This window comes from Atractosteus spatula, chromosome 18, assembly GCF_055471065.1.
Source record: "Atractosteus spatula isolate fAtrSpa1 chromosome 18, fAtrSpa1.hap1, whole genome shotgun sequence".
In the NCBI taxonomy this organism is placed as follows: Eukaryota; Metazoa; Chordata; class Actinopteri; order Semionotiformes; family Lepisosteidae; genus Atractosteus; species Atractosteus spatula.
Window position 1 is genome coordinate 13,581,306 of NC_142723.1, and position 27,798 is coordinate 13,609,103.

General features: G+C 43.9%; 1 protein-coding gene across 1 annotated transcript; it reads right to left on the minus strand.

The window, feature by feature from the left end:
- On the minus strand, nucleotides 1-26,446 carry LOC148818626 (alpha-1,6-mannosylglycoprotein 6-beta-N-acetylglucosaminyltransferase B-like). The gene is made up of 17 exons (XM_088936638.1): nucleotides 26,388-26,446; nucleotides 23,085-23,197; nucleotides 19,545-19,668; nucleotides 17,941-18,068; nucleotides 15,579-15,643; nucleotides 14,146-14,322; nucleotides 11,801-11,968; nucleotides 10,572-10,741; nucleotides 9,326-9,457; nucleotides 8,862-8,995; nucleotides 4,918-5,048; nucleotides 3,843-3,998; nucleotides 3,192-3,338; nucleotides 2,804-2,920; nucleotides 1,752-1,826; nucleotides 517-677; nucleotides 1-199 (listed from the first exon to the last, which is right to left on the minus strand). The coding sequence occupies exons 1-17, from the start codon at nucleotides 26,444-26,446 to the stop codon at nucleotides 1-3; spliced, it is 2,256 nt and encodes a 751-aa protein (XP_088792764.1).
- Between the last annotated feature and the right edge of the window lie 1,352 nt (nucleotides 26,447-27,798).

Sequence of the window (27,798 nt, forward strand, 5' to 3'; positions counted from 1 at the left end):
CTACAGGCAGCCCTTGCACAGTGCCACCTGTCCCTGCTGGTAGTTTCGGCAGGGGCACAGTCTGCGATACAAGCTCCCCGACCCCGCGCAGCTGAAGAGGAGCTTCTCTCTCTGCAGGAAGCAGCGGCGCCTCCTCTGGTTGTAAGCTGGGAAAAGGTGATTCACCTCTGCCGACGTGCTGGAACAGTTCGCTCCCATTCTGCAACAGACACACGGTCCGCGCTCATTAGCAGCTTATGGAGGCGGCTCTGGTACTTGTGGTGCTACATTTTAAACTTACGTTTATCAAATCACAGGTTATGACATCATGCCATCAGTGTGAAACCTGGTCATTCACATCCTTGACCAGAAATCGGATTATCTCATAAACTCAGCTAAAAGATTTGTATTGAGCAAATGTGCACAAAGTATGTGATAGGATATACAGTAACTCCAAGAATTCAGTGACGTTATCTGTTAAAGGCTGTGCGCTGGCACACGCTAGTGAGAATGAAATATTACTGTTTCTTTCCATACCTGCTGAAGGCAGTGGCGTTGTTCAGGAGGTGAAACAAGGCCGGCTCGCATACCAGAGATGCATCATGGCAGACGGCTGTGCAGGATTTTCCAGCAGATCCCAGGCGAGGTAGTAGAGCTGTCTCCGGCGGCCAGGAAGGGTGAGAATCAGAACAGAAATCCTGAAAAAAGAGATCAGGATCCTGGATAACAGTGATGGATACATTCTAGGACTTGGAGAGCTGCAAGCACCTGAAAATCCTGTTTCCTGGAAGGTTTGGAAACTGGTGAATCGGAGCAAGTAATGCGCAAAAAAAAAAAGATTAATTTCAATGACTGTAAACTGTGGCAGAGTGAAAGCTTGAAGGCCTTGATGTTTCCCAGGAAGATGAATGAGAGTCACTGCAGTACTCTATGACTTAGGGATTAGATAAATTATCTAAGGTGTCTTTTGTCATAGCAGGAACGTTGACAGCAGCATTCCCATCCTGTTGCCTGATCTCATTTAAATGATCATTTAAGAGGTCATTCAAAAGAGATCTTTTGGCTCTCTGCACAGATCTCAGATTTCAGATGCCAACCTGGGCTAGGCCTAAGTCCACTAATGAGGCAGGAGATGTCTAATATAAAGATGTCTGTAGATAGACGTCTTTATATAAAGCATTGTAGGATCTTTAGGCAGGAGATGTGTTACACAAATGCAAAGCAAAATTAATTAGAAGTAATATATCGAAGTCCAAGTTTCACCCCAAAGCCCCAATTGAGCCAGCCAGCTCAAACTGAAATCCAGAAAAACACCTACTATCTACCTAACCACAGAAACAGCTTGGAGCAGAGATGATTAGGTGGGGGAAAGGCTTTAATACTAATTAAGTAAGGTGTTGTAGCCAGTTCAACCAGATATTATTAATTGTCTTTGGTTCTGGCCATAACCTCCTCTCAAGGAAACTACCTTGTATGACCATGGTATAAACAGGAATTCGTTTTAATATCTTACCTGCGTCACTGCCCTTTATACATAATGTCGCCATTCTGATACTACAGTTCTGATTTACCAGCAAAACGTAGTCTTGTGATGTCTCTCATCTTTCAGTATTGTCCCAGTGAAGAACACCCCAGTGTCATGTGAGTTTACGAGATCTGAGAAGGTGTCGCCGTTAATATACTTTCTGGAGTACACACATTTTCCTCAAGCAGCTAGAGCCCCCGTAGAGCAAAGGCTAGGGCAACTACTGCATGAAACATGCAGGTTTTACCTGGTGGGAGATGTAGGCAAAAACCCTCTCCAGCATTCCTTCACAGGTGAATTCATAGGGGACGAAGGGCTCCACCTGTAAGGGAGGGACATTTAGAAATAATAACAGCACCAGGTCAGACCTGAAATGGATAAATATGAAATATTGTATATTTCAATGGCAGATTTTATCTATATACACGGCCGTACAAAACTCTTAGACACAATATGGAGAAACATAATACACACTACAGTATGTATATCACCAACTTGCACAAAACCTCCACTTGCATTTTCTACTATTGTAACAAATTTGTTATTTAGTATCGTATATTCACCTTAATCAGAATCTTCAAAGTCTTGATCACATTGTACTTAATATGAAATGCACCTAATATGAAATCCTGGAGCAAGTAATGCATCACATTTCCCCATCAGATCTAATGGACTCTGGTGAGGTATTTTCTGTCAGTAACCTTGTTTGTACCTCTAAACAATAAAAGGGAGCTTTTTGTACCACCAAAATCATCAGGATTATCTTTGAGTGAAAATAACATGGTCAGTGGAAGATTGTGAATTGAGTTGTGTTTTTGCCAAAAAAAGAAGAAAACCTTTCCCTTTGACCAGGGTCAGTTTCCCCTGATGCGTGACTGTGAGAACTGGGAACCTGGGGGGCGGTACTGATTTCTTTTCCAAAAGCTTTAGTTCAATGGCAGCAGGATCTCTCGGGAAGTGGGAACATGTCAGGATGCTCCCTTGTGCGGTGCCGTGGCTCTGTAGCTAAGGATCCGCGCCTGTGGCTGGAAGGTTGCCGGTTCGTATCCTGCGGCCGGCAGAGGAATCCTACTCCCTTGGGCCCCTGAGCAAGGCCCTTAACCCCAACTGCTCCAGGGATGCCGTATAAATGGCTGACCCTGCGCTCTGATCCCAAGCTTCTCTCCCTGTCAGTGTGTCTCATAGAGAGCAAGCTGGGGTATGCGAAAAGACAAATTCCTAATGTAAGAAATTGTATATGGCCAATAAAGTGATTTGATCTTATCTTCTACCCCTCCCCAAGCAGATTCCATCCCCAACCTGTGTGTGCAGTATGCTCCTCACAGCCAGCCGCACCTCGGTGGAGTTGCTCATGTCCACAGTCCACACGTAGGGCTTGCCGATGAAATTTTCAGCATAGGGGTGCTGGGAGGGTACCTTTAAAACACACAGTACAGAGCTGGCAGGACTGAAGGCAGGGTTTTCAAAAGCCTAAACTCTCTTCTACATTAGGAGACATTTTTCCAGACCCGGATTAGCAGCAGTACGAAATTTGCTTTCCCTAAATGAACATCAACAAGGTTGAATTAGGGAATTAGGGGCAGTGAAATCACTGAAAAGCCTTCAGTTTGGCAGACACGTTTTATTTTCTAGTAACTTCAGTTTGGTTAATGTTTTTCTTTTACCAGGCTCGGACACAGGGCCCTACCTGTCGGGTGGTGGGCTTCCCTCGGTAGAAGTCGCTGTTCTGGGGGGAGCGCGGGGGCTGGAACCGGGGCTGCAGGAACACGCAGCCTGAAGCGATGGCCTCCAGGGGCGCAGGGCCCTCGTACGGGAACCCCAGCCCTACAAACAGCTGGGAAACGGAGTGGAGTAACACACAGCCCTGTCCTCTACTAAACTGCTGGTCACTCCAGTGGAGCACCACAAAAGACAAGTAGGAACTCAAAGCAGTTGCCATTTTCCTTTGGGGGGGGGTAGGGAAAGAGGGCTTCATCAGCCTCTCTGCACAAAAGTACATGGCCTGTGTCTCCACTGATACACAATTTCTTCCAGTCAAACAATGGCAGCTACTCATATACACACAAATATGTAATACAGTATGTACATTTAGGCAGTATGATGTGGACATGCTATGAAGCAAATAAAATAAGCAGATTTCATTTTTAATGTTCTGAGTTTCCATGTAGACGCTGTTAGCAACCACATCTCAAAGTTATATCAGTAGCTGTGGCTGGCACGGGTCTCGAGGAGCACCTCTCATGTGTTTGACAAAGTAGCATGTTGTCATGTACGCTACTTCAGTTTCTGTTCAGTGTTCAAGGTCATGCAAACTGAAAAGCCTCAGCTGATGGCCTACCTTGGCTCTCCTCAGCAGGCTGAGCAGCTGGTCCTGTGGCAGCAGGCCGTGGTTTATGGTGTAGCTGGGGAGATGAAGAGAGCTCCCAGGCTCCTGGTACACAGTCCCATGGACCTCCAGCTCCTGGCTGAGGACATCCAGGTAGCTCTCCTTCCCCTGCCGAGAGAAACAGGGGAGAACAGCACCTGAGAATGAGGTAGGTCTAAACCACAGAGTCTGGGTCCATCAGCTTCGATCACACCACAGTTTCCCTCAACTCTCCAGCAGGTTCCTGCATTTATATTATCATAAGGAGCTCAGGTAAGATTAAAACCAGACAGAAACAGTTGGAGGAACGCTGCACAATTGCATTATACAGTACAGATCTGACCCTTCAAAGCCCTGTTTCTGATGGAACTTGACAATAAGTGCGAATGTAATTGTTGTTTCCTCCTCTTTGTTTTCCTCGTTCCAGAAAATCTAAAAACAGACTTCTGGTAGGGAGTAGCCTGTTTTTCCAAAACCTCAGAGTTGGAAAGGGTAATACTGTGGCTGTAGGTAGCTGTGGCTGGGGCAGTAGTTTTAGCAGACCTAACACTAGAGGTCGTTGTGGTTTCTAATGTTTGTACATAGGTTCACATGTGGCACAAAAGTGGATCAATTACTTCACTGGTGAAGAGCTAAGAACAACATTTTCACACAGTATATTAGTCTAGTTAGGTGTATATAGGATCTCATGGTGGCAGTTGGTGTTCAGTTAGTTTAGAACAAGCATTTGTGCTGTATAAAGTAAAGTTTCCTTGCACAGTATCTGTGCTATCCATTGTATTTCCCATGTATATCGTTAACCAATTATTACACCAATCTACAATCCACCATCTGAAGTCATCAAAGAAGGCTCAACTGTATTCTAAGTGTGGAGTCCTTCATGTTAATTTCAGACAGCTGTTGTGAAATGTTACATCTAAAGTAAGTTCTATCAGAAATAGTTCTAAATATGGTCTTTGCCCATGCGCCAAGACACAAAAAACTCAGTTTAGTTCTAGGTTGTATTCATTTGGTCTCGCAAAACTCTTCGCCCACAAGACTTCATTACTTGCCACATGTAGTCCTGTTTGCCATAGATGACTGCTGTGTTGGCCTTCCTTCTTGTCTGCTCCTGTTCCTCCAAATCTCTTCCCAGCTCCTCGGTCACAAACCCCAGGAAGGAGTTGTCAGGTGTGTGCGCTGTGAGGCGAACCATACAGACAATATTATTTTTGTTAGGAATAACAGTACCTAGCAACCATAACCATAACAGCATATGAAATGAAAATGTCTTTATCAAGGCAAAATCCCACATATGCTGTGGGACCAAGAGGTGGGACCAACCAAGAGGTTGTTGGATCTTTGTAGTTAAGTTTAGAAATATAAGCTTAGAAAGAGCCTTCCTTTGTAGTACAGGAATGAATGAGTGTCTTTTACATCACGCTTGGCATCCGTGAGAGCATTAAGCTTTTGTATTGGCTGACCTTTGCTACACTTATGCTCTGAATCTTGGTTGTTTATCACCTAATTGAGAGGCTGATTAAGTAAACCAGAAGATGTTGGTCTATTGCTTAAACACCAGCTGTATTGTAGATTAGCCATAACTGCCTCTCAGAAAGGTTGTGCTCAGCTTGCAAGAGATGTGTGAATTGTTCTAGAAAGTTCCGATGTTCTACTGTAATTCTCTCCTTACAGGAACCTTAAAGCAGGGGCAGTGAACAGGTGGCCCAGAAGCAGTTACAAAACGATGGTAGGTTATACAAACGTGATCTTTTTTCATTTGCTCCAAGATCTCTAGCAAATACAAGCTTGAGAGACTATGGGTGAAAAACATGGGTACAGTATGTTGTTTCTCCACTAGCGATTTCATTGACTAACTGGGGGAAAATGCACACAGCTATTTTCGCATCAGGCATTTGGAAAGTTGTAGGAATAATGCTTGGACGGCTCTTTTGCTTTTGCACCTGTGATTGCGTTGGCAAGCTGTTAAAAATGTTTTAGCATTTTCTGTTAAATTGATCCATTTTAGGGAACTGGGAGACACCTTTGTGTGTCAGACATGTCCATTTATTTCTACACTCATTACTTTGTTTAGGGTCTGTTGACAATGTGCTATAGTGCAAAATGTGAAGTTGGTGGACCACTGGCCTTTCAGCCCATGGTCAGCTTTCTTTCCATTATCAGACCAGAATATCCATACAAATTTCCCAGTGTCATTTTCCCAGTGACCCTGGGACACTGTAGAAGGCTCTCAGATGGAAAACTAAGGTCCTGACTACTTGGTTATTAAAAATCCCAAGTACACTTTTGGAAGAGTATGGGTGTTCAGTTTCATTCCATTATGGGTTTGTACAATGTGATCTCCCTAAAGTTGACCCTTAATTTAATTTAACATAAGCTGTGCAGGGGTGCTACAGTATTGTTGTTGTTGTTAATAATTACAATTATTGGTGATTATGGAATTCCACTGAAAGCTATCCATCTTGTAAAAATAAAGAGAGTTCCCCACTCCTTTTTGAGGAAAGAAAGAGGTATATTAAAGGAGGTGTGATTGTCCAGTTATGATATGAACTTTGCTCTCTGTTTCTACAGTACGTATTTGGCAGAGAGTACAGCACTTTTGCATCTTGTTGACTCAGAAGAGCTTTAATGATCCTGGGATGTGATGAAGGGCACTAAATAAAAGTATGCTAAAAGAAAGTCGATGCAAGTATTTATTTATGGTTTTATAGGTGTACATGGGAGGGGAGGTCTATTAACTGAAGAAGGAAAGATTCATTACTAGAAAAGGAAAGAATTTAGTGTAGCACATTTCTGACTACATTGGGGAAAAAATCTGCAGACTGCCTAAAAACGTAGAGTATTTCAATGGGATAGGAAAGGGCTGGAATTTGACGGTTAATAAAACTAATAAAAGCTCTGTTGTCTCCAAGTTTTCCCACTGTGTTTAGATTAAAGCTCAATCTTAAATCCCCCCCCCATCTCTTCCCCATCAGTTAAATTACTCTAAACACTGCGGTGACAGCGAGGTGTGAGAGATAGATATTTATTTAAGAAAGACACAGGATGAGTGGAATGTGGGGAGTGAGAGAGACAGAATTAGCGAGAGAAATAGTTGGCGCATTAAGGGGACTGCCAAGACTGGAGAGAAAAATAACTTTTTCGTCTCGGTTTCTTCTTTTGACATGCTTGTAGGAGGCCGTTTCCAAATAGTGTTTTTTTTTTTGTCTTGTTAGCAAAGCTGCGTTCCTCCTCGCTGTGTCTCCTAGCGAAGAAGTCATTTTAGAAGACCTGTCCCACGTGGACTACCAGTGGCTTTGAGAAATAACCAGGCCTCAGCCCTCAGACACTTCAGATATACGTTCCTGACTCTAATCCACTTTCCTGTTGTACTCTCAGCAGCCAGCCCCACCTGTCAGTATCAATCTTCCATTATAAAAAAGATTGGATAAACACAGTGGACCGATCGGAGAGACATTCCAACTTGTACACAATTCTTTAATACACTGGGAAGGTTCACATTTACTTAACCTATAATTACTTTTTTTTTTCCAAAGCTGTTAAAGTTCATTTCAAGGCCTTCTTTCCTCTGGAGAGCAGTAATGCTAACAATCATACTAGAATCCCACCAACCACTGACTGGAGAGCACAGAGGTCTGTGACAGCAGACCTCTGAGCAGAAGGATGCTCTGTCTCTCCTTTGTTATTTCACGCATTGGCAACAATCAGGGGCTATATTCGTACTGAAAAAAAAAAGGGAAGAATGAAAATATATACAACATTTCGGCACCCTACAGAGGAATTTTACTCATTCATATCACAGGTAAAATTGGATTAAGCACTGCAACCACAATGCCCAGCCCCTCACATGGTAATTAGAGGGCAAGAGGAATGCCCTGTGTCAGTGCGCAGCACGCTTTGGCACAAGGAAGAGGATTGTACTGACTGCCCGCCCAACATACACAGTGGTGGCTGGCATGTTTGTCAAAGACGCTTTCTGAACCTCATTGATTCCACATGCAGCAAATGTACTGAACTGAACACAGTAACACTCCCCAGTGTCTCACCAATTGCACCTGGCAATAGCAGACCACTCAGTCTCAGTTTTGCACCTGTATAACTAGCACATATACAGACTACTCCAGCACACCTTGTACTTCAGGATAGTACATTGTTATAGAGTACAGACATGTTTTCATATTTAGAGATAAAACTATGTCAAGTTATCAATATGTACAGATATTATAAGTCCACACAATATAATGAAACGTATGACTTGCAAAGTGTTTTTTTTATGGGAGACATCAATTTTCCCACTGCAGACTAGAAAAAACTTATGCCAGCAGCAGACATGTTAGATATGGTTAATGACTGCTTTCTTACTCAAATTGTTCACACCTACAAGAGAAAATGATCTTATATTTTCACTCAACCAACAGAAGTGAAAGAACCAATGAGGAGCTGTGATTAAAATATGGTGATCTCTTAGGTGTACTTTGCCGCAGGTCCAAATCAAAGGTTTGCAATCTCAGTAAAGTAGACTTCGAAGAAATGAGACAAAGAGTATGAGAAGTAGAATGGGATAAGACAGACATGGAATTTGTTGAGAATGGATAACAACAGATTAAAAAGATTCTGCTTGAAGAATAGCATGTACATATCCCAAGAATGTGTAAATCAAAAGCTAAAAAAAAGCATTATCCCAGATTGTAAGTTTTAGTGATTAACAAATCAGTTAGTACTGAATAGGACTGCCATTGCACTTAGGAAGAACTTTGTTTGCTGAGACAGTGGGGTCCACACAGACCTGAGAAAGAAATGGAACAGTCCGTTTCATCAAAAGAAAGGTGTACTGTTAGGAGATGTTTCGGTTTTGGGCTGGTGATGCTCAAAAAGTTCCAGAGGAAAAGGTAAGAAAAGAGTCACAGGCTAGGAGTTTTGGGAGGAGATCCTGCATTCGCCTTGTGTAGAAACCCAGACAGAACGGCGGCGCACAAACACACACACACTCACGGAACATGGTCATGTACTGCAGTGGTTGTAGGTTCCAGCTCCCCCAGGCTGTGCTGTAACTGTGCCGATCAGCATATTCCCTCAGATTGAAGGCAGGTTCTGTGCCAAAGGAGTCCAGAACTCGGTACCGGCACCTAGGAGCAGAGCCAGAGAGGGCCTGGATTTGAAAAAGTGCATAGTTATCTCTAAAATGGCCACTGTTTGATTTTGATCCCTCTTCAAGAAAATCAGCCAAGAGAGTTTTCTAGAGAGGACCAGTTACAAAGACAATAGACAAACATTGGAATACTTGTTAGATCTTATAAGACTGACATTATCAGATCTCAGAAGCTATGTAGAAACAGTCTTGGTGGATTTACTTGGTGAAGGGGTCCTCTGTGATCCCCAACTGTGACAAAGCTGTGCAAGATAACACCAGGTGGTAGCCTTCACAGGCAGACAGAGCGGCAGGGTGTTATTCTTACTGGTAGTGATGAAACGAGAGCCCCATGGCCGCCTGGAGCTGGGCCAGCCCATGGTAATCCGTGTAGAGCAGGTCAAAGGGCAGAGGGCTTTGAATGGGACAGCTTCCTTTTCCTGGCGCAGCCCCTATGAGACTAGACAACACAGACTTCTGGGATGCCATGTATCGGTGGTGGAGGATGTGTGGTTGGCAGTAATTGATTACCGAAATAATAATTAAAGAACAATGAGTCACTTAGCAGACACTTTTATCCAGAACAGCTTAAAGAGACGAGGGGGAGGCAGCTATGTCTCTGAGCTTGCTGTTTGAAACGTCTTTGAGAATAAGAATTCAGTCTTGTCTGTCATCAGGAGAACAGGCATAATCAGTCGCTGACAGAGCACGGCAGCCTTTTCTGCCACTGCTGTGCCTAGAGAAAAGAGCTCAAATATAAGCAAAGAGGATATATTGAAGCTCTTATAGATACATTTCTATCAGACTTTAGAGATCATTAATAACATGCAATTTACATTGGTAGATGTAATAAATTTTTCTTCTAACACCTAATATTGGTTGATCTAATAACAGTAAAGTCCACATCTAAGGGAAGGACTACAGAACCATTTGCCTTCTGATCCAGATTCTGATGGATATGTCTACTGTACATGTATAGGCAGAGAATGTTAGGTTTAGGGAGACCATTGCTGAGATCAGTGGGAAGCCATTTCAAGCAATTATATTACAGGTCTCCACGGCCCAAGGGAGTTCTCAGACGTAAACTCCAATGAGGTTGAAAAAATCTGTAATATTTTTCCCCGCTATATCTGTGTAGTTGGCTGGTGTGGTGCACAGGGACATGGCCATTTTAAAAAGCAGCCTGCTGCCATCAGGGCTGCTCTGAATGCAGGACTGATCCGCGGAACAGATTTTGGCGTTCGTAGGGCCTAGGCACTTTCACTCCAAAATGTGCAAAAAGAGGGGTAAACGCCAGTTGAATGACGTTGATTGACATGACGCACTTTAAACTATTCTCATGCTAAACCACATGATTGATGGAGCGAGTCGAGCGACCATCACTTCGATACTTCTAGTTTCTAGAACAGCCACTAGATAGTGCATGATTATTGATTTGGAGCATCTAGAGTCGATCGCAAGCTTGTTGTTTCAGCTGGTTTTTCGTCAGTCACTAGTGTTTCCCTCCTTCGTAGGCCCTAGGCGCTGTGCCTGCAGTGCCTAATGGGAAATCCAGTACTGTCTGAAGGCTTTACCTGCGTAAGAGTGGCTGGGAGCTGGCGAAGATCAGGTGGTGCCCCAGGACATACAGGGCGGTGCTCACATCAGCCCACTGGACCAGTTCCCCAAGTGGACCCCCTTTCTCCACCATCTCCCCAAAGCGCTGGCCAGCCCCTCCTGCCAGCACCCCTGGGTAGAGCAGCACCTGCATTCCATGGAGCCGGAGAAGAGCAAAGTCAGTATTCGACTCGATTCCTTTTTCAATATCCTTGATGTTTCGTCAGTCCTGGTTTTTCCTCATTAGGCTTGGGGCAGGAATGTGGCAGAGCTGGAACACAAGCTTTAACTGCATGAGGATCTCTGCACTCAACAGAACTCTCTGCACAGCACACAGACGGGGCTGATGTCAGATAAGGGTTCGCCTTGTTAACATTGTTTTTTTCATACTATGTAGGGACTATTATTCAGAGAACATCAAGAGAAATTTATCAGTTGTCCCTGCAACTAGTTACAAAGTTATAATAGGGAAAGTTACTAAATATTTTTTATACCAGGGGCACTAGAAGAGACAGGTACATTAATTATGCTCATTAACATCAACAGAGCTGATCAGGAGGGCCTGCATGTCACAGGCTAGTAGCTTGTGTGGCCACCGCTGGAAGAAACACACTCTCTACATCTGCGACACATGGTTATAGATGCTGCCTTATCGGTTTCTGTCCCATTCCTCCTGTAGGACCTAGACAAGCATATGCCTGTTCACTGGTCTCTGAGCCCAACCTGCCATATGTCATTCCAACTCACAAAGCCCTTGTCACAGATGTTAAAGGGGAACTGCAGTCCCAATTTCTCAGACTTGTTTCTACATATCGGTAACAAAATAGATTATTTGACTATATAGAAAAAATTTACACATTTCAAATTAAGCACAAAATCGTGCACTTTGTGAAAGTACTGTGAGATGCCACATTGTCGCAAACCCCTAGTCTGGAACAAACTGCTCGGCCATGTTGAAAATGAAACCATGGTTTATTTCAAGATATGGCTGGATGAGATCCCTTGATCAAATAACTACTCACTACTAAACAAGCTTGATGGGGTGAATGGCCTTGTCCTCTTTGTGACCTTTCTTATGTTCTTATGCCTTATTTCCGGTACCTTCCAGCATAATCGATAGCACTGTTTCACAGCAAAACTCAACCAACTCTCGATGCAAAACAGCCTAAATATTCAGAGGTCAACAGAACAAAGGGGTCATACCTACCCTTAACTGCTGCTGTGGCCTGTGACCAATTTTCTGCCGAATTTTCTCACCAGCCTTTGCCCACCTCCTGGACAGCCTCTTAATTCTTGAGAGCATAAATCTCACCGCAGGACCCCTGCTACTTCCAATAACCTCAAACAGAGGCGTCAGGTCTGTCCGTATGAGTGCCTGTATAAAAAACACAAACTTACTTAAAGAATTTATATCATATCAGGTACTTTAGAATTCTCTTTAGCTGTCCGACTTAAAACAAGCAGGGTTTCAGCTGTCCATGTCTTGGGAGAAAGTGTGAAGTCAGAAAACGTGCCTGATGTTAGAAACCAGTTGTTTGAGGTGTGAATTCAGAATTCAGTTCAGAATTCTAAAAGTCTAAATTGGATAAACTTGAAAATGTTTAGAATTGGGAACACCTCTAGGACATGCACTACTGCTTTATTACTGAAACACACATTGCTAAATGCTAGTAAATAGCCTTATTAATACTACATGAATGATAGCTTTTTAATATCTTTGAAATGGAAGAAGTGTCTTAAAACAAGGGTTGTCCCAGTTTAAAGTGGTTGATTCGTTCATCACTAATGCATGCCTTACTGGTGTCTCCATACTCTAAAATGTTCCATAATATTTCATTTAAAAGTTTTCTCTTGCTTTCCTACATGATTCCTGGGTAGGGGCATAGCACCACACCTATTTAGAAAATATTTGGCCTCCTGGCTTTAAAAACAATTGCTTAGCTTGCTTCAGTGGATTGACAATGGACTGTATTTGTGTCTCCCACTCCAAAAAACATCATGGTGTATATTGTTGCTCCACAGGACTTAGTCAGAGCTACCGCCACCTGAAACCACCTTTCCTAAGCACTACCCTGCTCAGATTCATGATGCTGAAGTGCTGCAGTCGTCTACGCCCTGAGCTAGTGTACTGTGAAAGACTCCACCCTGCACCAGCACAGCCATGAGCCAGTCACAAGCACAGCGGAATGACTACAGCGCTGGCAGCCACAGCCATCCGCTAGCAAAGGGAACCTGCATTGGGGATAAAGTGTAATGTGAGAATAATTTGTTTACAATAGAGCTGGAGAGCTTTTAAAAACGCAATTAGGAATGCTTGGTTGTCCTAGCGTGTGCCAACCTACCACAGGGGCCGAGATGGATACTGCATTAGGCTTAATGTGCTATTGCCCCCTGCTGGTGCAAGGTCAGAGTGCATCTTTTTGTCTTGAAGGAGAAGCAGGATTTTTCACATGGAAAGGCAGGGACAGTGGGGCTATCTGACTGTCCTGCTGGAGAGCGTGCACGCGGTTCAGCTTCCCCTGCTCAGGTCACTGCTGCAGTGAAATTCATTGGCTCGGTCACAGCACATATACTGCTTCTTCGATGTACGCCTGCTTTCTGTCCCCACGGGGGAAAAAAAACAGGACCGTTCCTTTGTAAATCATTAAGAAAGTTAATCCCTACAGGTGGAGTTATCGTCTTTTAAGTCAGTAGCATCTTCATGCCTGAAAAAAATGTGCAGTGACTGTAACTGTTTTACAAACACACGCCTACTCATAACTAGCTTAAAAACTGGATCGCCTAATTGTATAGATCAAACCGTTTATTTACTTTATATTTTTATACTGCAGAAATACCCAGGAGCTGTCCTAGTGTCTTAAAGCATTTGGGGTGTGATAAACTCCTTACACTTCTATTCAAGCCAGCAATGTGTTACATCGTTCAGATGATAATTCTAAGATCTGGATACTGCCATGTTATTTGGTTTTTTACATTTTCCATGTGTATCCTGTAACTTGCATCTCTTTTCAACAGTTTGATTCAAAACCAGATCTTGAGATATTTACGATTAAAGCAGAGAACGATTCATTAGCATCGGTTGAGGGAAGGTTTTGTTTCTTGATGGAGGTGCTTGGATGTTGGATACTATTTCGTGTTAATGCAGTGTGAATGTTTGTTCAGACGGGTGTAAGAACCACTCACAGATCACTTGTAGACATTGCTGTGTAAGATACACCATAAATGAAGCACCTAGGATTAACAAAGATGTAGTCTAAGTGTCTGTCTCAGGTGTTTAAGAGCTAGCATCAACCACAGATGTCCACCAGAGGGAGCTCAGGAATATTAAAAGTCAGTTTATTATAAGCCTTTTATTAATTACTGTAATTGTTGTCCAGGAGTGATCAAAATATGTTAAACATTATATGATGTGTACCAAGACAAAAGGCTATTTAAAAAGAATAGGTCTTCACATCCTTGCTCTTTACTCAATATTCCACTGAAATTAACCTTCTGACTGATCGCATGCAAGGTGCAGCCTATTATCCTGAGTGCTGGTTTTCAGTGTGTCACCTCTCGTTTTTCCCTCGTGGATTCCTGGAGCCAGTCTGGAATGATGGCTAGGCTTCTGCTGGGCAGAGTGGGGCAGAAGTCCTCTCGCTCGCTCAGGTATGCCAGGATAGAGCAGTCAGTGCCATCGACGCCATAGAAGGCATAGCAGGGGTCAGAGTGCCAACCGGCTTGCAGGAACTGCTCATAGGAAAGAGAGGGAGCACTGTATTACAACACACAAGACACGTTTCTCTCTCACACAACACTATTAACTCTTACTAATGTCAGTATCTATGTATACCCTTTCTGTATGAAAAATGGACACCCACTGAGAATAGAGGAAACATTCTGTATTTCCACATCATTTTCTTAGCCCGTATTACAGGCATTAACCTTCTTCATGACTGTGTATACTTAGACCTAGGGCACAAGGCCGAGGTAACAGATGTGATTGTGTGTTTGGTGGCTGGTGTAGTTCTTACTGCGTCTCTGTTAAGTGTTTAAAAATACTTGAACACTGAATGCCCAGTTCTTCAAATGTTCCGTGAAGAATGTCGCAGAGACATTAAAGACATTAAAGAATGGCTTTTAGCCTCAGAATGTCTGATTTCTGTATACAGCAGAATTAACCTTTGAATACTTACAGTCAAAAAGCCTCTGCTTTCTGTATCAGACTTACTTTTTAGATTCTGACACACATCTTCTGCCTTAATTTAAATGCTGTGCCTGTTTAGTATTCAGATACTACCTTGTTTAAGATTTTCGGCTTGTAGTACCAAAATACCTTTGTGACACACGTATTGTCAGCTGCAAACTGGCAATATTAATTCCCATTTCATTGCTTTTTATAAGGATTTCGTTCCACCTTTGGAAGTGGAGTCTCTCTAATGTTGAATGAAACCTCATTGCATTTGAGCCCACTGTATCTGCATGGTTTCATTCCAACTTTAAATAATTACTGCCTCAATTGGAGATCTTTAACAGCTTTTCCTAGCAGTGAAGGAGCTGCTGAAATAAAGAGACCCGTAAAAACCGCTGGACTGCAGCCATGACACCCCCAGCACAGTGCAGAAGTGCGATCTGTTTTCAAGGCACTGTGCATTGTTCTTTATTCAGTCTTGCCTTTAACATCATCAGAACATTGTAGCACCAGATTGTTTGCTCCATCCATCTAGAAACCCGGCATTTTCTGATTTTTGCCATTCAATCACATGGCATTTCCCTGCAGTTGATTGTTTTGCTCAGAGGGAGATCATTTGTATCGGGCAACTGTCATTCCTGTTCACGTTAAACCAAAACAGCATCGTAGTTCCATCACCGATACAACAAAACCTAAAGAGCGCCTTGGCTTTCACCTTGGGTAATATTTTTCACCACGCGGATCTGCACGGTTGTGCACTGGGAGTGCCCACACTTTTTCTCCAGTTTGTGGAAAAACAGTAACTTGGTTTTACCTGTACTTTTCCTGCACACAGGGGAAACTTGGGATCATTGGGCACTTCACAGACTTGAGGCTGACCTTCAAAAATACAAGAACACTCATGTCATCCCATTGAGTCCAACTATCTGAGGATGCAGTGTCTTTTTTTTCATCGCCATATTTGATGACCAAGAAAGAAACGACTCCCTATTTATTTCCTGCTGAATTTAGAGTATATTGGAAGAACGTCGTTTCCTAAATCCATTTCCCCCTGCAACTCTGATGGCTGCCACTTCAAATATCTGCCAGGCAGTTTTGTGCCTCAGACAACCCATTATTTTCTCGCGATTCTTTGCTGACATCTGCTAAACAAAATATGGTGATTAAATTGGTGGTGTCAATGGTTAATTTGTCAGAGGCAAATTAAGGGCTGTGCATGAATTTAAGAGGAAATACAGAAACAGCACACATGAACAGAGGTGTACAAAACCACCTAAATGATTCCTACTCTAGCAATAAGCCTGCATGGAGGTTTTGTTAGTACACCTTCCAGGGCGAGTTGGTATCAAAAGGTGAAGAGAGGGGTACCTTCTGGTGGATGTATAAGCACCTGCCTGCTGAGACTAAATATTTATTTCTGCCCTAATGCTGCCTTGCATGTGTTCATACTCACTTAGCTGGCTCAACCCCAGCATCTCTCTTCAGCCCCTGGCAGCTTTGGCTGGGTGAAACGTTGTTACAATCCATCGTTTTTAAGAACTGTAGTTTGCCCTTTGCCTGCCTCCCACTTGAAACACCGGACAGGGCATTCGTAGGGTACGCAGACTGCCGTGCGCCAAAGGTGTCTATTAGGGCATCGACTCTGGAAGGCTTTATGTGAGGAAAGTTAATGACTCAACTGCCCAAGGTGCTGCTTCCCAACACCCCCAAATACCCCCTTCTCTAACCACATCGTGGGGCAGGAATCACCTGGAATAACCCTCTCTGCTGCCCCGGCGGGCTTATACACATGCTCCTTGTTCCCTGTCTCCCCCCCCACCCCCCAGGCCGGGGGGCTGCCAACCCAAACAGAAATCCCGCGCGTACGATCACGCTGTAGAAAAAAAAAAGAGCGCGCCCGCTTGTTAAAAAGGCGCGTTCTGCTGACAACGTGCCCACCGCGTCGGCAATAAAGGAAAGGAAGCAAACACACTAAAAAGAAAAGCTGCGAAGCAACAAAATCCGAAAGGGTGACATAAAGCCAATAAAACAAGCTGCGCCGTTCGCCGATATTAGAAAAACAGCCCGCAAGGCCGGAGCCAAGGGCTTCCACGGCAACCCGATACTGTTTTATAGAGCTGAGGTCATACTGCCCATGAGGGAGAGAGTGGGCCGCCTGGCTAGTATGAATCACATTATTCTAAGGTGTATATTCACTGCGCTCTCCCTTGGGGACCCTAAATTGGCAGCCCTCACCTCTCTTGACCTTCTCCACGGGGTATGGTAAATGAAGGCGGTAGCCCTGCTTATAAACAGATCCGTAGCTGCCGTTACACTTTCGGTCTCCTCATTAAATGAACGTCTCTCCTCCCGCAGCTCACCCTGTAACTGTATTCCACATGCGTTGCCATGTTCCTGGTGCTGAAGAACGGGTCTCCTGGTTCTGTCACTTATATTCTGTATTTCCCCCCTTAATTACTGAAAATTGGCATTTAAGAGAACTGGTCTTTCGCCACCAAACCTCTGCATCCCTACAATTCAGTCTCCAAAAATCTAAAAATGTCTCCTCCACAGCTTGTCCAGGACCTGCCTGTACTTCAATATGTATATAAACCAACGGCAAAGTCTTTCTTTTTAGGTTAAAAATAAGCATGTTGCCAAAGTCAGAGTAAATTTTTGATATAAACATTGGCAGTTTGAAGTGTTCTGTTTTTCACCACAAACAATGGGGGGGCAAATCTGCACTGCCCTGTATCCCAGCCCTAGAATTGCATCCGGAAAACTGTCATTAGAAATACACCTGTCTGGCGTTGAAAGCATTACTGAAGCAAGGACAGTAGACAAGTATTTAAAATCCTTAAAAAAGGCCTTGACAAAATCGACCCAGAAGGTTTTCTCAGCGCTGAACACAAGTGGAAGAGAATTTGAAATTGCGTACAGGAGGGAGTCCCCCCCCCCCCCCATGGCTTCTGGGAATCTGGAGCAAGGTACCTGGCCATGAAGGTGAAGCCGTCAACCGGGATCATTGAACTACTAATTACCAAGAGTTAGATGGACCAAATGGCTTCCTCTCATTTATAAACTTTCTTATGTTCATTTGACAGAGCTGGTCGTCATTTTGGTCAAGGAAAGACCCCGAAAACTTTAAAGCCGAGTGATTAGAGCCGTGAGTACAGCGTTGTCCTTTGGAGTTTTACCTTCCAGAGCAGTCCTGCTCTTCGTGACAGAGGCTGGGTTTCTCTGCAGAAGTTGGTCCAGCTTCTGGGACACCCTGACCAGCTCTCTCTCCATTGTGTGAACCAGGTATTCATGGTCCCGTTTAAAGCTAAAATAAATTCAGTGTGAGTTTTATGCTACAGCAGCTGAGACATTGACATTGCTTGTCTGCCCATGCTTACAGCACACGAAAAATAGTTTACATTCCACAGAACTGGTTGGGAGGCAGGGAGGAGGAATTTGGAACAATTCTATCATAAATGTAATGAATATTCATGACAACAACTACCAGTTTTTGAACTGTTGCACTTCTACAATCAAACACAATTTGTCATTTTAAAATTCAGTGTTACTGCGACTATGACTCTGTCTAGGCAATCTAAGATTACCCTTAGTATAAGATTACTGTTTTGAGCAATTCATTGAATACCTAGAGCAGAATCAATGAGGTAACTAATCTAATTTTGGTTGTTTTAGATCTGCAGTTACTATTGAAACATCACAGTAATGGTTCTAATTAAATTCAATTGACCAGCGCAGTAGTAAAAGTGCTGACATTTGTTTATCACAGTCCACTACCTGCTAGCAATTATCACTATTAAAAAAGGAGAGCCTGACTTATTATCCTTCTTTTCAACCTATTTCCAAAACAATGCTCTAGGATGGAATGAGATAGTGCCTCCAATGATAGAGTATCCAGCTGCACATCACACACACTTACAACATCTAGAGAAGGCACAAGGGTAGGGGAGTTGGAATACCATTAGAATATGCCACAACGCTGTAATTGTAATACCAATGTGTCTGTATAAAATGCTATGATTTGTGTGTGATGGCTGAGTTCATAACACTATTTATCCATTAAAATGACACTTGACACTATACTGTAAAGAAAAAGCTGTCCTTTGGATGAGAGATAATATCAAGGTCCTGACTCTCCATGATCATTAAAGATCTCAGGGCGTTCCTGAAAAAGAGTATGGGTGTTACCCCGGTGTCCTGGCCAAATTCCCCCCTGGCCATTACCAATCATGGCCTCCTAATAATCCCATCTACGAACTGGCTTCATCACTCTGTTTTCCTCCCCACTGAGAGCTGGTGTGTGGTGAGCGTACTGGTGGACTATGACTGCCGTCGCATCATCCAGGTGGGGCTGCACACTGGTGGTGGTGGAGGGGATCCCCATTACCTGTAAAGAGCTTTGAGTGGAGTGTCCAGAAAAGCGCTATATAAGCGTAAGGAATTATTACAACAATAACGGCCGTATCTGAAAGGGTCACAGTGAGCCTAACCTTGTGCAGACACAATTCATGAGGTAGGACTATACCCTGGATGATATGCCAGTCCAATGCAATACACTAATTAGCCAGGGAGTGAACTGGAATGCCTTAAGAGAGCCCACACAAATCCCGGGAGATCTGACAATCTCCCCGCAGAATTCACCCTCATCTCAAATCGAACCCGGGGGTTGTGAGGCCTCGGGCACTCACCACCCTCGCAGAAATGGATCGTTTCTTCCGATACAGCAGCCGAGATCTTCAGCCGTGCGGTGTGAAGAGGAGGGGGAGACGGGGCCGGATCTTACCGCTGGAGGACCCGGGGCAGGTCGTGCAGCCCCGGAGGATCGCCGTCCCTCGTCAGGCGCTGGATCCGCGAGCTGAGGGCGTCCAGGCGCAGGGCCAGCCTCCGCACGCCGTGACGAGAGCTGTCTGCAATCCCAAAGGCTTGTGGGTAAGGTTGAAAGTGGGACGTAGGCAGTCAGATTGATTTACAAAACAACTTGTCTTAAAAAGCCCACTGGTCAATAGTAAGACCCATTAATATGATCTGATAGAAACCGTGCTGTTGTAAGCAATTCATTCAATTCAGGTAAAAGAATCCAGGCACCAACTAATATGATTTCTCAGACCAGAACCACTTAGAGGAGGCATTTGTGTATTTTATGGTGTGCTATTTTATTTTGAAGTGGGACTCATATATCGGCACATATTTCCAGGGTTACAGAGTAGTGTTAGCACTGAATATTTTCGGAATAATTACTGGAATATGTTAATATAGCTCAGTGGCTCTGCCTCAAGGCCTGTTAAAGTACAATAAGAACTAACTTTGTGAGAACCAAAGGAGTTGTTCAGCTCCTAACAAGGAGCTTTTTTGTCAAGTCAAAAAGTGACCGCCTTCAAGGAACAGGAGATGAACCACCTGAGCATGAAACAACCTAAAACTGCTACATGAGACTATACTGTACAAGAAGGGCTAGAAAACGTTGGCAGCTTGTCTGTTCTGCAGGATTGACCCAAAGGCTGGTTCTGCACAAGAGTGTCTCCTGCTCTTCTGCTGAAGAATTTCCCACAACAATTTCATTTCACAGTGCATTAAACTACTGTAATATGCTGTCTATGGGATTCTCTGTTGTTTCAGCTTGAATTGACATTTTTTCCCCACACTGCCTGAGCCAAAGACAGGGTCAGATAGACCCCTCAAAGCTGACTGGCAGGAAATGATGGGAGAAAGTGTGTTTGAGGTCCACCTGCTGACGCCCACAATGATGGGCTTCAGATCAGATGGCAATGCAAATTGATGGTCTTCCCTGCCAGCATAAGGGAGCCATTTAAGAAACTTTCCTTTCCTCCAGAAATGTTTATGGGGAATTTCAAACCTGAAAAGTTGCACAATTTTTCGAAACAGCGCATGATATACATGAAAGAATATTTCATAATGTAATGAAATATTAAGGGAATGTAGATACATACACATTTGGTTATATTCACAATCAAATGTATGTGTTCCTTCAACATGCTTGCATGTGGGATTGCTCTGAAACCACATACTTTTCAAGTCGCTCTTCTATGAAATTTTTCCTGGATGGGCAAGCTAAACCTAAAAAAAAAACAGGCAAATGGAAATGATTTTTTAGCTTCTAATCTTAACTGCTTCTAAAAACACCTAGGGGTGCCAATAAATAGAGATTTTCAGGACCAGTGGAAACGGGACACGTTTACAGAATGGCAGCAGTTAGCCGCCTTTCGCACAATGAGGGCGTGACTGAGGTTGTCTCGTGGCGAAACGGGGACGTGCCGGCTCGTATTTCACAATCCCGAAAATCACAAGAAATTAATTGGCAAGGAAGAGCCAAAATAAGCCACTGGGGGCTGGCACGCGCCAGCAGGAGCGAGGTGTAACTGAAAGGCGATCCTGATTCGAGAGCTGTAAGTCGGCGGCGATCAGGGCGGAGACTGGGAACCCAGCACTTGGGAAGGCATTGTGTTTGCGGTGAGGCCAAGTGCCAGAGCCACCGGCACACAAGCACACAAGCACAACGTGATCTCTTTGCATGCCCAAACTCAGCGTGGTGATGTCACCCCCCCTTTCCCCGAGCTCGTGGCAGATATTGGAAAGAACCCCTGCCGTTGCTTGTGATCCCCTGTGCTGAGGATAGGACAGACTGGCACTGATCTCCCTGTGTGCTGGGAACATTTGGCGCTCCTGGCGACGGGTTTGCCCATTTCATCTGGTCTCGTTGGCATCTCCGGCCCAGCTCCTGGAGAGCCCCCAGTCAAGCGGATTTTATAGGACACTGTAAAATTGCTAAATTCATGGAAAAAAAAAATGTACTGGGAATCGGTGGCAGGTGGTTTATTAAGTAATTTCCTGATCATTTGGAATGAAAATCTTCGGCCCTAAAAGACCTCTTAGTGCTTCAGTGATCAAAAGCAGGCAGGTATTGCCAATCTTTTCAAACTAGTGACAGAAAACATAGCGGATTGGGACTCTCCAGTACCGGGGGTTGTAGACCTTAACTTTGCTCACAACTGCTACTTTGTGATCACTCCCAGCTTGATCTCAACCTGACTACGAGAAGGATTTTATAGCCTAAGTCAACAGAAGCCAGAAAAACAATCCTACTGATTCCAGCACAGACTGCTCTGCCTCTCGAGATCCGCCTGCTGGACGTTATACGCCTGATGTGGAGCATCATCACATCTTGATATGGTGCTCTACAGCTGCTCAGACTGCAGCTCAAGCTGCTCTGCCTCCACGAGCGTTTGTGAGCGTGAATCTTGAGAACTGACAGCCAGCGTCCTATCCAGAGCTGTCAAATATTCAGCCTGCAATAACTTATTGTTTCCTTCGTGATCTGTCCCTCCCTGCTCCCTCATGCCTCTTCTCACTCAGCACGAAGTCTCGCAGACCCCAGCCTGACCACTGTCCAGCCCTTTTCCCTTTGCCCTCGTTAACACAGCAGCCATCTAATTACCTCATCCCATCCGGTCATGTTTATCCAGCTGGAGCAGCAGGTTTGATTTTCTCAGCCAAGGGATTGTGCCAACAAGCAAATAGCATTTTTTTTTTAAAAAAAGGAGTATTAAAACAGGTTTATGTTAAGCCAGGGAACAATAAGGAAATGAAGGGGAATTTTGTTTCCGCTGTTATTTCACCAGGAGCTGGTTCTGGGGGCTGCGTGTCAGTCTGGGCAGCTCGGTGACTCACCCCCTGGTACAGGTGGCGGAGGCTGTGTGCCAGACCTGCCCCCCTGCCACAACCCCGCCCCCCCTCCCCGCGCACACACTGCCCCTTTTCATCTGACCCCTGACCTCCGAACACCAACCTTCACCTTTTCAAATGGAAGCACATATTGAATTTTATCCCAGTTCCACACGTCATAAAATGGCAGCCAAGTGTTGATCTGATCTGATATCCAAAGACATACTGGTAGGTTAGATGGCTTCTAGTAAACCTGGTGTGTGTGTGTCTGTCTGTGCCCCACAGTTGACTGGCTTCCCCTCAGGGATGTACCCTGCCTTGTGCCCGTTTCTTGCCAAGATAGGCAGCCCGTGACCCTGAATTGGATGGTGCTGTTAGAAAATGGATGAATGGATAATATATTGATAACAAAATATTTCCTCATCGTTTTACTGTGCATGTAGTTTCCTATGTCTGCCATCAGGCTTTAGGATGCTTCTCTGTACTTAGGTGTAAAAAGTTTAATGTTACAACTTATGACATTGTTCTGTTTTGAAGACCCGATGAAGAAATACTCCCCCTTTTTTTTTTTCATTTTAATATTTCCATGTCCAGCCTTTCTTCAATGGGTCAGGGAGAACTGTATCTTCAAATCACTGCTCACCTTCCACAGCTGGGGACTTTCCTGGAGGTGTCTCTCTAGAACTCTCAGGCATCCAGAGACTCTGCAGGAGCAGGGTGAGCAAGGACAGGCCCAGGCACAGCACCAGACACCCCCTAGAGGTGGCACAGGAGAACAGCAGCCAGAGGAGACTCAGTCAGCAGCCGTGCCACAGTGAGTCCTGCAATCCAGTACTTTCAGATGCGCGCCACTTTGCATTGCAGAAGCACATTTTACACACAGGACATGTGGGTCTTTAACAAGCCATGCGAATGCATTAAAATGTTCTAACATGCATGAAAATTGGATTCAAATCCATCCTCTACGCCGGGAAACACTGTATGAGGCAAAATGCGCTATTGCGCCGTACAATTGTAGAATTTCCCAATGTACAATTTCACACCAGCATGTAGTGGGTGGAGTGGGGTTGTGCTCTTTTCAGCCACACCCTGCAGAGATAAAACCCTGAAACCTTCTTGTCATTATCCCATGTCACAATTTATCTCTTAGTCGCATTCATTGAGAAAAACTGAGAAAAACAATTCTGAGTATCTACTGTAAGGTCGAAAAGAGGCATCACTTGTCTGTCTGAATTGGTGGTCGTTTTCTTTTGCTTTTCTTGTCTAATCAAATTAGGTCTGAGTTTCATACAATAGCCATTCTTCAGGCTGGGCACTGTAGCTCCAGTAGGAGCTAAGCTGTGCCAGTCCAAACGAAGTGCCCATGTCCCCAGTCCTTGCTAATTGACACAACTCATAATAGCATTAGCCTAATCACACACAGAAGTAAAACTATAACTTCATATTATGTTATTAAAGATAGAAACGATTGTCTTCAGACAGATTGTAGCATGGTTTCTGATTTGTTGGAATAAGCTCATAACCAGCTCATTTGTGAAAAACGTGTGAGTGTAATAAAGCAAAAAGCAAAAAGATATTCAGCCTCAAGCTTATTCCTATAACCCTGAAGTCTCCGATCAGGGAAATGCTGTGCTGGTTTGCCATTTTGAAACCTTTCATATGGGCGTTGTTATAATAGAGGAGCACCATACAGAAAGTAAAATATTTAAGATTTTGTTCTCCAAAGCCCTACTCGGCTTTTAAAGCATTAGAAGAGACCGTATATAATCAGGGTTCTGCATCATTTCACTATCTTCCAGAAAGATGGCAGATCATGGAAGATCAGGGCAATCTGCTGATGTTCATCTGTGCTGTGTATCTGTTCACTATATAATCAGGCAAACTGCATTCCATACATTATTTGCTGCAATAATGCTTTATGGAAGTGGTTCTCAATAGCGGTCCTGGACTATGTCTGTGTCTGCAAGTTTATGTTCCAACTGGACCTTTGATCACCAGTGCTCATTGGTGCCTGTAACTGGGAATTGATGAGCATGCTGGTTCAGACTTTTTCTGCACCGTGACCGTGCATCCAAAAATATACTAGTTTGTACATTATTTCCAACACCTTCAGCACTTGCAACTTGTATGAAGTCACTCCTCGACTTTCTAAATAAGAATTTGTTCCCTTATTTCTAATTTAGAAGCTGCAGGTGATCCACTGATGATGAACAGGCACTTGTGGGAAGGTCACTGTATCACACACTCCCATGGTGAGTCTTTTCCCCTCTGCTAAAGTTCTCAATCGATGATATTTCAGCTCAAATACAGTGCCCTTCATAAGTTTTAGGAGCGCTGGCTTGACAAAAGAACAAACTGAGCCTTTGGTGATGTGAGTGGGTCATAGATGTGATGCACATGTTGCGTGCAAAGGATTTGCAACCAGATTGGAACTGCTTTCATTCCCTTTAGGTTCATTGAAGTTCATTAGTCCTAATATTTCTGCTCCCCTGGAATGGAGGAATGGAACAATAAAAAGTGGTATTATTCTAAAACAGTACACCAGATAAGCACAGAACTGCACAGAAAGAAGATTTAACATTCTGTACTTTGCCTTCATCTTTTTATCTCAAATCCAAATTGCCTGAGTGTACAGAAAAAATAATTGACTTCATCCCAGTACCTATGGCGGGGGGCGCTGTTCCAGAACAAGGACTGTCATGCAATTCACTCATGAGAACAGGGCTCATACCAATTACAAATCATGTTTTACAAATATTATCTGCTATCAGCTTTAACTGATTTTTTTTTAATGCTTCGATTGTGTAGTGCAACAAATTCATCTGTGATTAAGAACAGCTAAAGCAAATTTCAGAAGAGACAGAAGTAACCCAGGATCTGCATCGAGAAACCACTGTACTGGAGCATTTCTGACACCGAGAAATACTGAGTGGAAAAAAAAATTCAAAAGCATGAACATCAATTAATAACAGCAATTAGCATTGGTGATTGGATTACAAACTAACAGACACAAGGGTACTTCAGAACTACAGAACTATGATTGCCTCATACTTTGCTTACAATTGGAATTAAAGATCTTCATGTTATTGTTTTGATTCTAAGCTAATCACATGCCTACAGGGTAATTTCCAAGATGTTTTGATAAAGTACCACAACTGCAAAAGTTTAAAAGGCGCCAAGCTGGTAAGAGACAAAGCAGATGGGGAACCATGAAAGGAAAACTGTTTTTTTTTATTTATTCAGACAGTAGTTATGGAATATTAGTTGGAATTTATCTGGAGTCCAAATTTTTAAAAAACAGAATCTAATGCTTTGGAAATTGTCTGTGTCTGTTTATACTTTCTTTGTGTGATATCTGAACATTTATGGAATAAAAGATGTCTGTTGATTTGAAGGCTGCAGGTTCCGGTCCCTATTGTATTTCTAGAAAAGAACAGGCCAGGCCACATTTCCCCCTGGCCTTTACAAATCAGGGCCTCCCAAAATTAATTGGCTTCAAAACTCTGTTCTCCTCCCCACTGATAGCTGGTGTGTGGGGAGTGTACTGGCACACTATGGCTGCCGTCGCGTCATCCAGGTGGGGCTGCACACTGGTGGTGGTAGTGGGATTCCCCATTATCTGTAAGAGCTTTGAGTGGAGAGTCCAGAAAAGTGCCATATAAGTATTAGTACTATTATTATTATTACTATTATTATTATTGCCGTCATTGCCATCATCATTATTATTAGTGTGTGGAAACTGTGGAATTAATTAATTGTTTGAACCACATCACAGCACAGTCAGCAGGAAAGGTTAGCCTTCTAAAAACAGATTTAAAGGGCAATTTTCAACTCTGAGACTGATGATCCTGTGTCATATGTCTAGTTTATTAGCTTGATCAAGACAGTCACATGAGCTCCACCCCCCCAATACACCATCCCAGACCTACAGTATGTGAGCTCTTACCTTCGGGGGCGGACAGTGAAGCACATGCTGGGAGCACTAGCTGAACAGGCAGTCCTCATTCACCACTGCAACACAGATACAAAAGTACAGCAAGTAAATTCCTCCCAGTAGAGAAATAGTCCATTTACCCCCCTGGTATCAAAAACAGGGACTCACTGCAGGTCCTCAGCTGCTTTCCTTCAATTTCCCTTTTTTATGGAGCGCTCAAAGATCCAGATTAAAAACTGTTGCAAAGTTTCATGTAGGCTGTGGTAACGCTGAACAGCCTCAATGTGATATGCTGGAATCCCGTGCATTTCTTATTCTAATGAGCGAATATGCAAAGTTCTTTGTACTATTGATATTTTTGGTCAGGAAATGAACGCTGTTAACTAATGGGCACTGGTAGCAGAAGTGCAGGCCTTGCTTCAAAACCTACACACAGAAACCATGCCTCTGAAAGTCTGGAGCTTTAACCAAGTAATATCGTGAAGCCCTGCCTCTTGCAAAATAATATCCGTTTCAAAGATTGAAAATCTCTCAGCTCTGCCTTACAGGTTGCAGAAAGCCCTGTGTTCCATACGACACAAGGCGGCCTTCTTTTCCTGTCTCGGGATCTGAGGCATTTGGCTGTTAGGTCTGAATACGGCAATGCCCCACCGGACAATAAAACTGAACAGACATTAAGAAGAGCCATAGGGACTTACCAGCTGAAAGTGCTACTTGCAGGCCCTCGAACTCCATTTCCACTCTCCCCAGGACAGCGTCAGGCCGTCTTCCCCTCCGGAAGGTGCTTGAGAAAAGGCAAAAGGGAGGAAAACTTTGTCTGCGCCGAGAGCACCTCCTCTCGATTTCACTTCTTCTGGGAAGGCATCTCCCGGTTGCTAGGGTAACCTGTCTCTCCAGAGGGAACACAATACCCGAGTGGAGAGCGGCCTCTAAGAACAATGAAGCCTTCCGGGGAGACGGGAGTGCTTTTCGGTCTGTCTGGAATTTCTCACCCCGCGTTTTCCCCAGATGTCACCCTTTTCTTGTGAGATGACTACGGTGGAATACAAACACAACAGCAAAACACGGTCAACCGAGAAAACTAGGCCTTGTAGTAGTAATGTTAATGGTGTTCGGTGCAGTGTAGTGTGTTCCAGCTGGTATTTTTCGGCTGCAACACTCCAAAGGGTTGTGAGCATCATGCTGCAATTCGAATGCCCTCTCTGCTTGTGTGGGGGGAGGTTTGGGGATTAAACCAGCCTGTTTAAAAACAGGCCCCCAACTCGGTTTCATTCACTCTCCTGGCTGGCAATTCTGACCAAACATTATCACTTCCATATTTCCTTTGCCCCTGCAGTTTCTGTTTTGTCACATTAAACTGAAATACTGCTGATTGCTCCTGGATGGTTCAGCCTTTTTTCCCCGAGTCACGGCTTTAATTTTT

Coding starts and splice junctions, on each gene's coding strand:
- LOC148818626 (XM_088936638.1), bottom strand. CDS start 26,446: ATGAGGACTGCCTGTTCAGCTAGTGCTCCCAGCATGTGCTTCACTGTC. Junction 678..1,751: donor TTGCCTACATCTCCCACCAG/GTAAAACCTGCA, acceptor CTCTTTTTTCAG/GATTTCTGTTCTGATTCTCA. Junction 200..516: donor AACGCCACTGCCTTCAGCAG/GTATGGAAAGAA, acceptor TGTCTGTTGCAG/AATGGGAGCGAACTGTTCCA.